General features: G+C 36.1%; 1 protein-coding gene across 1 annotated transcript in view; it reads right to left on the minus strand.

The window, feature by feature from the left end:
• Window positions 1–5,069: 5,069 nt before the first annotated feature.
• LOC121370940 (gephyrin-like) overlaps window positions 5,070–18,533 on the minus strand; it is a 162,554-nt gene continuing 149,090 nt past the window's right edge. The window contains exons 17-18 of the mRNA XM_041496489.1: window positions 6,018–6,186; window positions 5,070–5,497 (exon numbers count right to left, since the gene is read on the minus strand). Of these exons, the coding sequence (XP_041352423.1) occupies window positions 5,267–5,497; window positions 6,018–6,186 (400 nt within the window). The 3' untranslated portion in view covers window positions 5,070–5,266. The remainder of the gene's footprint in view (window positions 5,498–6,017; window positions 6,187–18,533) is intronic.

Below are 18,533 nucleotides of genomic sequence, written 5' to 3' on the forward strand. Positions count from 1 at the left end.
AGAATACCCAATAATTTACGGGAACGGGCGATTGGCATGCTTGATGCTGGCATGGCGACAGAAGTCGTTGCAAGGCATGTTGGGAGTTCTAGTCGAGCGATACAAAATCTTCGCGTAAGATTTCGAACGACAGGAAGCACCAACGACTTGCCACGTCGTGGACGTCCGCGTGTTACAACACGTGGTCAAGACCGCTATATCATGAACACGTATTTGCGCAATCGATTCCAAACTGCCACTGCTACTGCTGCTGCTGCTAACGCACCTGGGCTTCATAATAACCGAATCAGTGGGCACACTGTTCGTAATCGTCTGCGGGAGAACGGTTTACATGCACGACGTCCTTACGTCGGATGCGTTTTAACGCAACGTCATCGTCTAAATCGTCTTAATTGGACTCGTTGGATACGGCGACGCTGGAATATCGTTCTTTTTTCGGATGAATCCAGATTGTCTTTACAACGTGGTGATGGAAGGGTGCGCGTCTACCGTAGGAGAAATGAACGCTATGCTGACTGTTGTGTTCTTGAACGAGATCGTTTCGGGGGTGGGGGTTGTGTCATGGTCTGGGCAGCCATTGCCCATGGTTATCGTTCACCACTAGTCGTCATTGATGGCAATTTAAATGCTCAATGTTACCGCGATGACATTCTCGCTCATCACGTCATTCCTGTTCCATAACAACGCCAACATCTCGATTTTTCAGCATGATAATGCCACCTCTCATACAGCTAGAGACACTGTAAATTTTCTTAGGACAAATAACATTGATTTCATTGATGACTGGCCCGCTAAAAGTCCTGATCTCAACCCCATCGAGCATGTCTGGGATAGTCTGGACAGACGATTGAGGCGTCGTCCCAACCCACCCGCTAACGTCAACGAACTTCGTCAAGCGCTCATTCAGGAATGGAACAATATTCCACAGGCAGAAATCAACACTTTAGTCAATTCTATGCGCCTGCGATGCACTGCAGTGGTCAATTCAAGAGGTGGTCATACCCGTTATTAAGTGGGTGTTTTTTTTCTCTCTTAACCACTACCACACTTGGTCAACATTTCTCCCAATTTCTGTTAACCTATGGCCATGATTTTTGCACCAAACATGCATCATGGAACACTCTTTAAACGCATATATCACAAACCTTTTGGGGACCCCAAAATTGTATAACTTGTAATACATTTGAAACCTCTCAAAGGATCTGGCTTACATCTACCTCACCTATTTTAGTGTGATGCCATTCAATTATTTGTTCTACTACTACTAAATATAATATAAACATATTGAAATAATAATAATACATCCACAAAAATGAATGAAAGTTTGTTTAACTACACCCCAGCACAAAAATACATATCGGCTATTGGGTGTCACAAATGGTAAATCTTAATACATCCACAAATAACAAAACAGAAAAGATCATGATATCTTTATTATCTGCACTTGTAGCTATAATTAAGAGAAGAAACCTAACAATGCCAAAACATTAACAAATATCTCACAAATCGAGGCCCATTTGCTCTTGCTCTCTCGCGATAATTTTGCTGAGACCAAAACAAAAAAAAGGTTAAAAAGTAAGAAAACAAAATCCATGACAAAGTCTTTACAATAAGGATAGTGACAAATATATGATCTTCTGAATACAGTAGCTGTCTCCATCATTATAAACCCATAAAGAAACCTTGTCAATCATTATGTAGATAATACTGTTTTGTTGTATTCAGTTTTCCTATGACACAATATTTTATATATTCCGAAATAAATGCATTGTCATCATAGTACATGTGTAATAACATGATTTAAACAGTATACTCTATTGCTATTCACGGATCAGCATTAATGCACAACTACACTGAATACAGTGTGTTACTTATCACATTATTGCTTTTGCATGTGACAAACAGCACACATTGGACAAATCAAAGGCGGTTTCAATTTAGGAACTGTGATACAGGAAATTTGTACATCGTAATCATATTTGTGAAAATACTTTCTTAAAAGGTTGGTAGTGGGTAATGACCTTTCTGTCATATTCTAAAGAGAAAACCCCCCAGAGAACAAATTAAGCATTTTCTGTGAGGTGCTTGAAGGATAAAATGCATTCACACTGTGTGTATCAAGAGTATGGTGCTGGAACTGTCATCCCTATTCTATCATCAAATTGGCCCCAAACAACCAGTGTTTAATCTATAATTATAATGCATTACATGTTTTAATGGTGAAGATGTAATATATACTGCCTTTATATAATGCATTGAAGTGTACATAGGAATACTGTATCTTTTCTTTTCTGACATTGCATCCCTCCCTAAATGATTACTGAAACTGCCCCTGATTCGCAGTGGTTTAGGGATGTGGGTGCATGGTGTATATGTGTGTGTGTGTGTGTGTGTGTGTACACCCAATAACACAGCAATAAGACATGATCAAGAGTGGTCCTATTAGGGTGCTTGAACAGGATTGTCCAGTATTTCATTTTGAAGAACATGCTATTTGACACTCTACAAACCTTTAACATTTGTATTATTAAAGACTGTTGATAGTTTGGAGCACCTCAAATATCGACCTGGTAACTCCTCAAATATCGACCTGTTAACACCTCAAATATCGACCTGGTAACACCTCAAATATTGACCTGGTAACACCTCAAATATTGACCTGATTTGATGATCTTCAGTAAGCTACTACCACAAGGATCATAAAAGAAAAAGCTGACAGTACATAAAGGATAATAAACAAGTTACCAGTTATCAAATTTATGTCCAGAGTGCAATAATGTTCACTAAAGCTTGTGTCAAATGAAAATTATTTCACGAGGGACATAAATTTGATAATAACTGGTAACTTGTATAATTTTCAAAAACAAAAGTTCTCTTTAATCTGGTACAAAATCTATAATGAACTGCATTAAAAAGACATTTTGTTATAAATTTAACACCAAAAACAGACAGCTGTAAACACAAACTCATTAAACTACAAGACGTCATTGTGTGTTTGCCAAATCGTGATGACGTTATATTTAGTACCAACAAGGTCAATGGTTTGTAATCCAATATAGTATTGTTCGTTAGACCAATGCATGATAATTTTTCAGCGAGAAATTATTATTTTTATTTTCCCCGTTATGAGTGCCTGCTTGGGTAATAAATATGTTTCTTCACCAATAACATCTAACATCAGTGTCTATAAAATTTCATGGTTGCAAATGAGGCTCCAACATAAGAATTTTGAATAAAAATGTATGAATTTTGTTATGTTACAAACTACCTTCTGGTGACTGGGTAAAAAACCTGGGGATGATATTTCAAAATCAAATGCAACCAGAAGTTGGTTCATATGACTATTACCTATGTAACCAATTAATTGGCTCTGTGAATTATTTTTGCCCAACGAGTAACGTAACCAACACATGCACTACTATTCTGTACAACACTGAGATTCCAAATTATTTAAAACAATTTGATTTTAAAATGTAGCGCTTCACCAGATAACCAATTGGTCGTTCTTGTGACTTTAAATTTACATAATACAACCAACAAGCAAACAGTACAATGGTGTGCATGAAATACTGTGCACTGGTCTTTGAAAACAGATCAATGTAAAATAATTATAAATGAGAATTTAATCTCTATTTAAAGGTCATAGATGAGAATGCCTTATCCCCAGAAATACTGAAAATTATAGCGGCTTATTCATATTAATATACTACCAAACAGCTATATAGAACTGCACTCGAATCACTGTGCATTTTTACATGGATTACAACTAATTTTGTGGGTAAAATGATGGAAGACATGGTAAAAAGGTCTCGTGTTAGCATATTTTGCCCGAATATGAACGAAATGGTGGTTGGTATAAAACCCTGACTACTAGGTAATTATAAAATCCAGATTGCTGGGTTGGTATAAAACCCAGACTGCTATGGCGAAATGTAGCATATTTTGACAAAACCCGGAACAAAATGGGCAGCAAAAAAATCTGGAATTCCAGATAAATCCGGAGGATTCTCATCTATGAAAGGTATAAATTGTTGGTACAAGGCACTGATAAGAACTCAATGATTGCTTTTAAACCTACATCAGCACATGGATGTACAAGAACTGCACCTTTTCTCCCCAACACACAACAGGTACTAACATAAATCACACATGTAAGAGATGCATACATACAAGTCACAGTAAGCTGTCACATTGTAAGTCACAGAACTATGGTATAGCACAAAGGTTATACAATTAAACAGACTCCATTTTACCGGTATATGTCAAGGTAAGTTTCCAAGTTCTCAATATTATGATTAAAGCCGCACGCCCTAGTTCCATCCAGCGAAAATAAATTATAATTTGGTTAATCTACAAACCTGTAACACACTTAGATCACGTTTTTATCAAATGGAGTGAAAAAGCAGGTTTTATATCGATAAATACCATGGGAATCCCCATGTCCCAATTGCTTGAAATAATTTTGAAAGTTAGTATTCTGATGTCACCGGTAGATGTCGCTCGAAGCACAACAATGCCTACGTCACGACAAATTTCATTGAGTGCGCACAGACTTGGGGTGCGTTCCTTTCACCTCTCCTGGACATGTTCCAACTGTTCAGTCCTGGTTGTATCCCCTCTCCAGATATCGTAAGACTTAGCAAAATTATTGGTTTTAAGGGTTTGTAATGTTTTGTATTGAGACACTTACTTGTCTGAACTTTATTGTTACTGAAAATGTTCACTAACTGTGAAGAAAAATCTCACAATGAACAACAAGCAAACGACAACAAATCGGATGTTGATTGCGCAAACCGTGCACGAGAAAACAAACTGAACCAAAATGATAACGGTCACATGGTATACCAACGTCTGTGAAGTTTACACAGGAAGATTCCCTCTAAAAATAGATTGGACCTCGCTTGCTTAACGTTTTTTTCTCGAGTGCCGCGCGGCTTTTTAAGAAATACAAAAAATGCATTTCGTGGTTTTACAAACATCAGGATTACCAGGATTACCAAAAAGCACTTCAGGTGAATGGAAATGTGTATTCTAAATAATAAAATATAAGTAAAGTGCAATTTTATTTGTGAAAAAATGGGTTTAATAGCGAAAAACAACCGTAATGGTTAACAACTAGCGGTAACTAGGGCGTGTCCCTTTAATATCAGAACAGCATACTAGTACATACAATTCACATTTTATTTGACTTACAAGGCACATGTAACTTTTTCCTATTCTGGATACATATCAGAGGTATATATATCAACGTTTGACAAAGTGGGTGTTACAATGCTCCTATGATCAGAGCATCAACGATGTCTCCTTTCTTCACACCAGTGTTTTCCTCACTTCTCGGAGGCAACATCAGCAAAGCATTGGCTGACCTCATACTTAGCAGACGACTGCTGATCTGATTTCCTGTACTGGAGGCTTCGGGGATACCATCTTTGTGGTTCCACGTGAGAACAGCCCGGTGGAATTCTGGTCGGGGGTCCAATCTTAAGTCTTGGCTTATCTGAAATTTCAAAACAAAATATATACAGTACTTTAAACAAAATTGTTATGTTAGTGACTAATTTCATCACCAAAATAAAACTGTCTTAAATCATCATACAGTGACTGTCTGTATTACACATGCAACAGTAATGGAGACAAGCCGTTGATGGCTTATTTGTAAATAAGAGCTATTTTGCCTGACTCATTGTCTGAGAAAGGTGCTACTTGTTTTTGGCAGCGAATCCTTCATGATGTCTCATGCATCTCTGAATAGTGTAATTCATGAAAGAGATGAATGCACGAATGAATGAATGAATGAATGAATGTTTAATGACACCCCAGCACAAAGAACACATTGGGTATTGAGCATCATAGAGAGATAAATACATTGATGAAGATATCATCAACATTGAGAGAGAGATGAAAACATGAATTACTACATACACTTGTGACACAGACACTGTTGATTCCAAGACATGTTTGAAGTCTATTATGACTATATGTACAGCATTCTAGCTGGTTTACTCCAATATACTCACTCTGGCTTTCAAAACTGTTCTTCTAATCTTGGCACTGCCAGACATTTTCCACACTGCTGGAATCACATACAAGTTACATGTCACAATGGCTGACACAGGGTTGCCTGGGAGACCAAAGAATAGCTTCTTTTTGCCATTAACATACAGGGTGGCAAATGTTGTAGGTTTTCTAAAAAATAAGAAAATTGTGAATTTATTTAAGATTACCAGAAGTACATGTCTGATGAAGTGACGAGCTAACAAGTTGCATGTGGTCCATAACCCATATATGTCTTCTTTGTAGACAGCATATGTAAAACCATCACATTTCTTACAAATACAATTTGCTAAAAAATAAAAAAATAAAACTACAAAAAAACATGTGGGTTTTAGCATCTGTATATGACTGACTCTGCAAATAGGAAAATTTATTAGAGACCAATGTTGGGATCAAGGTGAAACGAAAAGGACACTTTTTACTCCTGATTTCTTCTGGTGTCAAGCTTATATAATTGGTCCCAAATCGGCATATAAAAAATAATTTTCCTCATGTCTGCTTGAACCCAGATTCTTTCAAAATTAAGCAAGTTTGTCTTCTCTGAGATAAACAACAACTGTGGCTAAACTAGTGTTGAAATGGATGATTAGAAACCAGCAGATGAGGATGAATATGAACAGTCTGTGTCAAGACTTGGATGATGAAGATAAAGACTCAACAATTACCTGTATACATGTATGTGAAAGAGTTCCAATGAAACAAACTAATCATGTTGTGCTACTGTCACATGTTGACACTGTTTATTTAATACAAATTTAAATCTCTTGATTGTTAAGGTGTTATCCATTGCAATACCTGTTGTCTAGAACTTCTTTTCACTTTCTAACACCTACTTCCAGATTAAAAAAAGAGATATATATATGAGAAGCAAATATTGCTCAGATTGCCTGGAATGAATTTCATACCATACACTATGTACTGCATACTCCTTTTGTTCCAATATGATCAATCTGCTAGGATTTACCATAAGCCTGCAGTCGGCCACACTTGGAGGTGATTCTAATTACCTCTCTTTATGTGTTATCTCCACGGTATGTGTTACACGTGTAGGCAAATCCCTGCACTTGTTCCTGGCACGAACAACACCTTGGGCAACAATACACAAACACAGGTACCTTTTTCTTTTCTTAATTTTTTTTTACTGTATCAGTGTTTCTGCCAGAAAGAAAATTTTGGGCATGGTGCTATGGAACTGAATGCAACCACAGTCACCAGGGAGTATAGGGGACCTCTATTAGAAAGAAAATGGGTCGAGTTTAGGGTTAGGGTTTAGAAAATCATACAGTAATGATAAGAGTAATTAATTTTGTCAAAAGGGCTGAGTTTAAGGTTAGTGTTAAGAAAATCGTACAGTAATGATAAGAGTAATTAATTTTGTCAAAAGGTTAACTTAAAAAAAAAATCTGCAAAAATGTTTGGGTATGGTGCCATACTCGTTTTACCCTCTGGCAGAAACCCTGTGCATGGAAGCTATAGAATCTTTTAATGCTGAAAACTAAAAGCTCTAGCGCACATCACTGTTACTTCTTGGTTGTTGTTTCGTTTTTCTTTTTTTTCCCCTCTATGAATGATTGTGTAACTGACATAACAACGCACCAAGTTAACAGGTTATCTTGATTATTCTCAACATTCCTTTTATCTCATTTCAAAGGCGATGCAAACAGGTTTTATTACTTGTAAGACAATAAATTCTCATCCATGCTGCCATAAACCTATTCTGCTCAGGCAGTTAGTTTGTTATGTTTTGCTGTTCTTTCAAAAAAAATTAATGTTACGCATGCATGCATTTTGTGAAACAAAATACACCATTATGTAAGTTTTACATTTCTTTTTGAACTTGGTATGGCGCTCCAAATATCACAGTGAAATACATCATATAAAAATGACTCAATTGTTGGAAAGAGTTCCCAGTTAGACCTGCTGTTTTAACTCAGGGCTTTTAGATCTCACTAATGTAGGCGCAACAGGTTTTGTTGTCTATTCTGAATGCAATGAAGTCTTTTTGGTGCAATAATGCTATTCTTCTTCTTCTTCTGCATTCAAGCATAGTTGATCATGCTTTAGATTTGGAGTCCGGTTGTGGTGATAAAAAATGCTGTCTCTGTCTAGTCTTCTTTGGAAACCCAAAGCTTGACAGCCAGTGTTGCTTCGTTGGGCCAGTGCTTTATCCTGGCTTCATAATAATGCTATTAACAGCCGCTGAAGACTTGTGGATATTCAGAAATGCATTTTAAGTTATTTTAATCTAAGTAAAGCGTAACATTTCAGTGGTTTTGAGGTGAAATGTTCAGAGGTGAGCGTGACTCTACTTAATTTGGGAGTGATTATTTTGGGCATAAGTATTCTGGGCACAACATTTATCGCCTTGACTTTGGTGCAATATAAATCTCTTTAACTACATGTAGGTTTGTCGCTTTTAACATACCTGTTGATGTAACCTTGTCGTTTTAACATACCTGTTGATGTAACCTTGTCGCTTTTAACATACCTATTGATATGACCATGTCACTTTTAACATACCTATTGATGTAACCTTGTCGCTTTTAACATACCTGTTGATGTAACCTTGTCGCTTTTAACATACCTGTTGATATGACCTTGTCACTTTTAACATACCTATTGATGTAACCTTGTCGCTTTTAACATACCTATTGATGTAACCTTGTCGCTTTTAACATACCTATTGAAGTGACCTTGTCGTTTTTAACATACCTGTTGATGTGACCTTGTCGCTTTTAACATACCTATTGATGTGACCTTGTCACTTTTAACATACCTGTTGATGTGACCTTGTCGCTTTTAACATACCTGTTGATGTGACCTTGTCGCTTTTAACATACCTGTTGATGGGACCTTGTCGCTTTTAACATACCTATTGATGTGACCTTGTCGCTTTTAACATACCTATTGATGTGACCTTGTCGCTTTTAACATACCTATTGAAGTGACCTTGTCGCTTTTAACATACCTATTGATGTAACCTTGTCGCTTTTAACATACCTATTGAAGTGACCTTGTCGCTTTTAACATACCTGTTGATGTGACCTTGTCGCTTTTAACATACCTATTGATGTGACCTTGTCACTTTTAACATACCTGTTGATGTGACCTTGTCACTTTTAACATACCTGTTGATGTGACCTTGTCGCTTTTAACATACCTGTTGATGTGACCTTGTCGCTTTTAACATACCTGTTGATGTGACCTTGTCGCTTTTAACATACCTGTTGATGGGACCTTGTCGCTTTTAACATACCTATTGATGTGACCTTGTCGCTTTTAACATACCTATTGATGTGACCTTGTCGCTTTTAACATACCTATTGAAGTGACCTTGTCGCTTTTAACATACCTATTGAAGTGACCTTGTCGCTTTTAACATACCTGTTGATGTGACCTTGTCGCTTTTAACATACCTGTTGATGTGACCTTGTCGCTTTTAACATACCTGTTGAAGTGACCTTGTCGCTTTTAACATACCTGTTGATGTGACCTTGTCGCTTTTAACATACCTGTTGATGTGACCTTGTCGCTTTTAACATACCTGTTGATGTGACCTTGTCGCTTTTAACATACCTGTTGATGTGACCTTGTCGCTTTTAACATACCTGTTGAAGTGACCTTGTCGCTTTTAACATACCTGTTGATGTAACCTTGTCGCTTTTAACATACCTGCTGATGTAACCTTGTCGCTTTTAACATACCTGTTGATGTCACCTTGTCGCTTTTAACATACCTATTGATGTAACCTTGTCGCTTTTAACATACCTATTGAAGTGACCTTGTCGCTTTTAACATACCTATTGATGTAACCTTGTCGCTGTTAACATACCTGTTGATGTAATCATGTCACTGTTAACATACCTGTTGATGTAACCATGTCACTGTTAACATACCTGTTGATGTAACCATGTCACTGTTAACATACCTGTTGATGTAACCATGTCACTGTTAACATACCTGTTGATGTAACCATGTCACTGTTAACATACCTGTTGATGTAACCTTGTCGCTTTTAACATACCTGTTGATGTAACCTTGTCGTTTTAACATACCTGTTGATGTAACCGTGTCGCTTTTAACACACCTGTTGATGTAACCTTGTCGCTTTTAACATACCTGTTGATGTAACCGTGTCGTTTTAACATACCTGTTGATGTAACCTTGAAGCACGTACATGCTTGAATCGTACATCTTGGTATTATTCATTTACAGTCATACACAAACATTCACAGGCAAACAAGCTTGTAGCAAGTATTCTAACCTGCATGGGTAAAAAAAAAAAAAAAAAAAAAAAAAAAGGTTTCTGGGAAAGAGCTGATTTTTTTTTTGGCAGGATAGGTTTTTAAAAAAAAAAAAATTTAACATTACTACATTTTCACTCTTTTCACCTACATGCATATTCATAAACAAATAAATAAATAAAATACATTGAAAAAACAAAACAAAACGAGTTAGGATCGGCCCTTTTTTCTTGGAAAATTTAGGTTCCCGGAAACACACCTGGTTTTTTTTTTTACCCCTGATGTTTGTGGGCTAGGATGATCCACATTTGATGGGATCAATGCCGGCTTTGTTTACACAGCCTAGTATTGCACTACCTGTCATAAACCCAATCTGTTTCCAACTTACTTCACTTTCTTTTAACAAAGTTTTCCTGGGCACCAAGCCAAGCCATCTGGGATATGCATTTTATAGGAAGCATTTCATGGCTTTGTAAAGATGCACCGGATCACTTGGTTTTCCCCCACTCCATCCAACACTCCATGACTGGTATATCAAATAATACATAATTTATATGAGCAAAGTCATACCTGGATGAAAAGAACTTGGAGAGCAGGTTGGGGTGGTGCTGGTGAGGAAGATGTATAAGCTAAAAACAAATTGGTTGGGGAGGGGAGGGGATAGTACTGGTGGAGATGATATGTAAAAAAAATTTTTTTTTATATCAGGGCACTAGCTGATATTTTATGTGGGGTAAGGATAGGGATGGGGAGGTAAGAGGCCTTTGACCACGTACCCTGCTTGATGCAACCCTGATGGATTTGTGTTTTATTGGTTTGAATGATTAACGATTAACATGTCTGCAATGATTTCGTAGTTCGATCTTGGTAAAAACACTTACATAGATTTGTGCAATGGCTGGACACTTATATACAGTGAAACCTCGCAAGACTGGACCCTGTGTAAACTGGAATTCGCTTTTTAAAAACCTTCACATAACTTAACCTCTCTAAACCAGATCCCTCTAAATACTGGACATTTTTATTGGTACCAAGGGTGTCCGGTTTAGAGGGGTTTCACTGTATGTTATTATTGGATGTTTATTTACAGACAACACATTTTCAAGTTACTTTACAATAATAATCAAAAAGAAGAGGAAGAAAAGAACATTCATCTAGATCCTTTTCACACAGGCAGAATGTATAAATGCTTAGTGAAATGTTATAAATGTAATTACAATCAACTAATCACAAACAGTTTTGATCTATGAATGTTGGGTGAATTTGTTAAGTGGTTATACACTGAGAAATACATCACACAGTAAAATAATTATTTTATTTTATTGTTTTAGCCAGAAAATACCATGTTACACTTTTCACTGTAAAATTCCACTTTTCAAGGGTCATGCATGCATTCATTGTATTCACTTGGTAATTACACTTGATTCCATATACTTTTATCAGTATTTGTAACTGTGTATCCAACAATTTTCAATATTTGTAATAAAAATGATGCTGACTAGTAAAACCTGTCAATAATATCACCTTGATAATAAAAATTAACTTGAGGAAGCTACATGTAAATTTTAATATTTATCAGCAAAAATATGCAATTCAAGCACTTTTCAAGCTAATTTTCTCAAATTCAAGCACTTTTTAAGGGCTTTTAATCATTATGACCCTGTTCACACATTTAAAAAATAAGCATTGTAACAACAAATACTGAAGCAAACTGATGAAAGACAAGTACAGAAACAACTTTCCACTGTCCATCTTTTTAAGAGTATGAGCCAAGCCCAAGCAACCCCCATCAGACAAGCGATCCCCGTCAGAATGGCAAGCCCCGTCAGTAAATCAACCCCCCATCAGTCGAGCAACCCCACCATCAGTCAAGCAACCCCCCCCCCCCCCCCCCCCCCCCCAATCAGTGGTCCCACTGGGCTAGTTCTGGTTCCAGCCAGTGTTCTAAAACTGGTGTAACAATGGCCATGGTGGTATGATGGTATGTGTATATACTATTCTGTTTGTGAGACAGAAAGAAAGAAATGTTTTATTTAACAGTGCACTCAACACATTTTATTTAAGGTTATGTGGCATCAGACATAATATGGTTAAGGACCACACAGATATTGAGAGAGGAAACCCACTGTCGCCACTTCATGGGCTACTTTTGTTTGACAAGCAGCAAGGGTTCTTTTATATGCACCATTCCAGAGAGGGTAGTACATACCATGGCCTTTGATATACCAGTCGTGGTGCACTGGCTGGAACGAGAAATAGCCCAATGGGCCCAGCGACAGGGATTGATCCCAGACTGACCGCACACTGAGCGAGCGCTTTACCACTGGGCTACGTGTCACCCCGTTTGTGAGATGATGCCTATAAAAGATACCTTCAGGCTTGCTGATAATCACCGGCCTCGGTGGTGTCGTGGTTCAGCCATCGGACATAAGGCTGGTTGGTACTGGGTTCGCTGTCCGGTACCAGCTCCCACCCAGAGAAAGTTTTAACGACTCAGTGGGTAGGTGTAAGGCCACTACACCCTATTTTCTCTCTTTCTCTCACTAACAACTAACCCACTGTCTTGGACAGACAGCCCAGGTAGCTGAGAGGTGTGCCCAGGAAAGTGTGATTGAATGTTAATTGGATATAAGCACGAAAATAAGTTGAAATGAAACAAAAATGCTAATAATCCAGTATCCCATGGAGCGGTGGCAGCAGGTTTCCTCTCTTTATTATTTCTGCAGTCCTTAACCATACGTCTGATCCCATATAACCATAATTAAAGAACGTGTGGAGTACACAGTTAATTAAAATGTTTCTTTTTTTCTTTCTCATGGAGGCCTGTCTCGTACAATTAAAATAAAAAAATAAAAAAAATAAAAACCTGAGGAACCCAGCAAAAGCTCTTTCAACAATGGTTCTTCTAAAGTATGTTTTGTTTAATGACACCACTTGAGCATATTGATTTATTAACCATTTATTGGTTGTCAAACATTTTGTAATTTTGACATATAGGGTTAAATTTACGAAGCCTATTTTCCTTAGACACAGGTGTATAAGAATTGTAAATGTATGTACATGTAGTTAAACACACTTGTAAGTATACTTAACAACAAAAGTTTAGCAAATATCTTATATGACGTCTAAATTTGCCATGGTTGAATAAACTTAAAAGAAAACCAGGTCCTCCTGTTGTGTTAAAGGAAACATGACACGAGAACATATTATAGCTCATTTTAAAAGCAAAATGATATAAAAATAATATACAAATAACTTAATAACAATAAAATACGTGTAATTAACTTAAAATGAAGAAATTACGCTAATCAGTATCAAAGTACGATTTATGCATATTTCTTCGTGAGCGTTCGGAAAAAAAGGGAAGTGACGTCAGAGCCGCTGTACTCTTCCATTGTTGTTAACTGTTTATATATGGAGTAAGGGGCTTACGATCTTTTCAGTCCAACAGTGCCTTACTGCGCGGCCTTTGGGTGTAAAAATAAACAGTTTAAACGATCGGGATTGTCTTTTTATGGTTTTCCAAAGGATTGTATCCGAAGAAAGACACGTGTATTTTATCGCAAAAGAAAAGATTGGACACCAACACCGCATAGTACTTTGGTGTCAGCCTATTTACAGCCCGGAGCCCGAACGTTACCCGGAGACAAAAACAGTACTCGGTTGCGAATGCCGAGGTGTACATTGTACATATTTGGCACAAAGATACACCTCAGCATGATGTATTTATATATGTTAAAACAAAAATGTAGAAATTTTTATTATTTTTTTTTTTTTTGAAAAAAAAATAGATTTTTCAAAATCTGTATTCACCGTCCGAAGAAGGAAACGTCAATAAGTAATTAAATATGGCATATACAAACATGGGATTTGGCATGAGGATACATCTCAGTACGATGTATTTAAATATGTTTTTAAAAAAAACGTGTAGAAAACAATAATAATTTTAAATAATCTTTTTAATCTTCGGGCGGAATACATCACAAAAACGTTCCTCATCGCCCGAAGCCCCAAAGTAACAAGAAGTTCAATACAAAATAAACCACTACTGTCGGTGTCGAAATAACTATTATGTTTCATCCACGGGCTGACTTGAGAATCTGAGTGTTGTTTTAGTTAATTGGTCCTTTCTTTCCATGGCCTGCACATGTGATTCCTGATTGGCAGGTGTATATTGCAGGGTATCGACCAGGTAAGTGATTACCACGGTCTAGACATACATACAAAATACGTGCCAGTTTTTTTAAGATCACAGGGTATTGTGGCGTAACCTGTCGCGACTATAGTACAATGTTAATGGACATTATCAGCCGCCCTGCTTCATTACTGTAAATAATGCTGTAAAACCTTTGATTAAGTAGACTTTCTCATCTAAAATTACAAAAACTGACCAATTACCTAGTACCAAAGAAAAGAAAATTATCACTTTGGTATCGTGAGTGGTCGTTTTTACTCTAACGCACCATACCAATAGGCCTAATAATATGCTACTTTTTTTATGAGAGAAAAATACTATAACCCCATTTCATTCTATTGATGCAAATAGAAATATATTTAGTTTAAAAGTTGATTATACTCTCAAGTCATTTATGTTGTTTTACAAGTCAGGTTAATGAAAGTGAAGCGCCTTGTCGTAAATTAGAGCGTTTGTTTACACTGTGCATACAGATTTCATTATGTACAGCCCGAACATAAAAAATGCGATATTTTCTAAAAAAAAACACAACAATTTTTTTGTCCTACATTTATATTTTTTTTACATATTTAAATACATCATATCGAGGTGTATCTTTATGCTAAATATGAACAGTATACACCTCGGCATTAGCATCCGAGTTTTGGTTTTGTCTCCGGGTTACTTTCGGGCTCCGGGCTGTAAATTGGTCGACCGGTCTGGTCTGGCACCATCGGTTTCTCCACCCTCCGACTCGCTATCCGTTTTTTCTAAAGTATCACTGTTGTAAGTAAATGTGTGTCTTTCTTCATTTACTAACAGCTCATATTGATACGGCAAAACGTTTTGCGAACGAACACTCATTGTTTTGGTAAGCTGTGCAAGTCTTAGATTCTTTATGAGTGGTACGGACTAATGCTTTTAAGTGTAAGGCTTCAGATCAAGCGACGCGTCTCTGACGTCACGGACCTCGTGATTGCCCTGCTCATTAAAGATAGGCAATTTTCGCTAAGAGCTCGTATCTGGGGTTTTGTTATGGAGATATTTTAAGTAATTAATTTTTTTTAATTTTTTTTTTTAGGTGATTCAATTTATAATTAATTGTACATGGTTGGTGCCAAATATAGGTTACGTGACATGTTTCCTTTAAGGCAAAGGTTGATGAGTTTATGTTGTTTGCAAATGGTAAGCATTTCAGACGTGAATACTACATGTAAGTAATAAAAATAGGTTAATTTATAAATGTTATGCCATTTTTTTTTTAACATCAGCTAAACTTTCGTTGTTGAGTATAGTAAACAGGCTTTGTAAATTTGTCCCAGTCTTCAAGAAAAACCCCTCTACATTTTCTCCATTACTGGCAAGGGATCTTTTATATGCACCATCACACAGACAGGATAGCACATACCATATTCCTTGATATGCCAGTCGTGGCGCACTCTACCACCAGTTGGAAGCTAAGCACTTCTGTTACATCTGTAGTAATATTAATAAATGATGTGTAATGTATGTATCTGCATGTTGTATGCTTCAATGTAACAAGTTGATAAGGCTTTTCCCCATCAGTGTTAGACTATTTGTAGTGTCTATATTTTATATATCTCTCAACACGGATGATAAAAAGAATTAATTTGGTAGTGGAACACTGCACTGGCACCACTGCTGTACCAATCTGGCATATCTACCAGATCAACATCATGTCAAGAGGTGGTAAAATTATTCTGTTACTTAATATACTTCAGATATAAATATAGAGTTTATTTGTAGCACGTCAGGACTCAATGTTGCTAGATTTAGGGTTATATCTTACACATGTTTGTATTTGAATGAATGAATGAATGCCTAATGAAACCACAGCACAAAAATACATATCTGCCATATTGGATGTCGGAGTAAAAACAGACCTTGTCTTTTAAAGTGTGCGGGTGTGATCGCACATGTACAGCGCACATAATTTCAATCTGGCATTATTTTGTCAAATATCCAATTTTCTACAGCTATCCAAAGCTGTTGTATTTTGGCAATCATAAAACAAATGTTGCAAAGTTTCAGGCAAGTTATTACAAAATGTACATTTATCTGAATCTATGTAGTTTATCATACGTAAAAAAGTACTTGTACCAATAATTCTGTGTAGCAGTCTATACTAAAACCATATCAAAGTGGTGTCTTTTAAACATTTAAAAGGTAAAACAGAATATTTTCCCCATGTAAAGCGATCAAATGTTAGACCCTTATTTGCATATTTTGTTTGTGTCTTTGGAAATGTAATTTTTTTTAAGGGTTTCTATCATATATTTTGGTGGATTTGGTAATGTTAATAGTAAATGGATCACTTTTGGTATTATTAAAGTTTTAAGGACTGTATAACCCTTCCAAGGACAGACAGTTCTCTAATTGACAAAGTTTTAATTAAGTGCTGCATTTCTAGAATCTTTGAGTTATAATTATATTCTATAATACAATCTAAATTGACTGTAAAGTTTATACCAATTAGTAGATTAAAATTTTCCGCACCCCATTCTAGTTTCCATCGTGTGTGGTGATAGACTTCTTTGGAATGCATTTTGCTACCTATCCAAATGGCTTTCCACTTAGTGTAATTAATTCTTAAACAAGAAATATCTAAGTAATAGTCAAGTAAAATCATAGTATTATTCAGAGACCGGGATGATTCGTCTAAAATAAACGTAGTATCATCAGCGTATTGTGATATCAGGTATTCTTCGCCATCAGTAGTAATGCCCTTTATAGCTTTGTTGTTTCTAATAAAAATAGCAAGGATTTCAGCACAAATTATAAAACTATATGGACTGTATTGAAAAATAATATATACCTATTGCTGGCTTACTGGGATGGATATTATTACAGAACACTGTATTACAGAAGACTAATTCCTGACATGACATGTTAAGTATTACATAACCACTGCCAGATGATACAAAATTACTGTGCCCGATATATATAATAGCCATCACATTTAACCATTTTATTAATTAAATATAATAATATATTTGTTGATATTAAGCAATAAGGTGCATTATATATCTTAAACATTATCCAGCTTAAACATTCCTTTAAAACAGGGTTTTTGATTACTTTAGAATTTAAATTGTTTTTTTTAGGCCACTTTAACATACAGCAATTTCTTAATAACTTCAAATATTATGAAGTCCAAAAAGACTGCAATTTTATTTATATATACAAACAGGGTTCATCGCCTTAAATACCAAACAAATTCAAAGACTTTCAGCTACCATTTTCAAAGATAAATAAAGACTTTTACAAAGTGGGCAAAGATAATAGAATGCAATAAAAATACCAAATCAGTTCATGAAAGGTTAAACCTTGTAAATAAAAGTTGTGTGTTATGATGTAGCTATGCCAGCAGAAGGAAGGTCAGAATATTGACGTTAACTGAAGAAAAATGAACAATAAAATAAAAGAATAAACAAAATACGAGAATTTAATGACTTTTACAGACTTTTATTACAATTCAAAGACTTTCAAAGACCTAAAAAAAATTTTTTTTTAAATTTAAAGACTTTCAAGGAACTTAAAGACCGCTAGGAACTCTGTCAAATTATATAGCTTTACATCACTTCTGTTTCACGCCCACTCCTCCCAAATAGTCAACTTCACTTACTTTCATTTTCACAAAAAATGGAGATGATATCTATAGTCATCAGCCTTTCATATAGAATTTGTGTTTCAGTAATGTGCAAAATATTTTAATTCCAAACTAAAGGTTTATCAGGCTTTCTAATACAATCTTGATAAGATAGCTTACTGTAATTGGCTTGAAGCTTAAAACACAAAATATACTAACAGTAAAAATAACATGGCCAGCAGTACATTAAATCTGCAAGGTTACCTCCAAGTAGTAGCAAGGAAATTCAATAAACTCCTTTCCATAAACAAAACAGCACATACCACAGAGGGTTTTTTATGTCTTGGTTGTGGAACATTGGCTGGGACAGGTAAAAACCTGAGAGGTCCACTGAGGGAGATCGATCCCATATGACCCAACACACTTCACATGAGTGCTCTATCAATGAGTT

This window comes from Gigantopelta aegis, chromosome 4 (assembly GCF_016097555.1).
Source record: "Gigantopelta aegis isolate Gae_Host chromosome 4, Gae_host_genome, whole genome shotgun sequence".
NCBI lineage: Eukaryota > Metazoa > Mollusca > Gastropoda > Neomphalida > Peltospiridae > Gigantopelta > Gigantopelta aegis.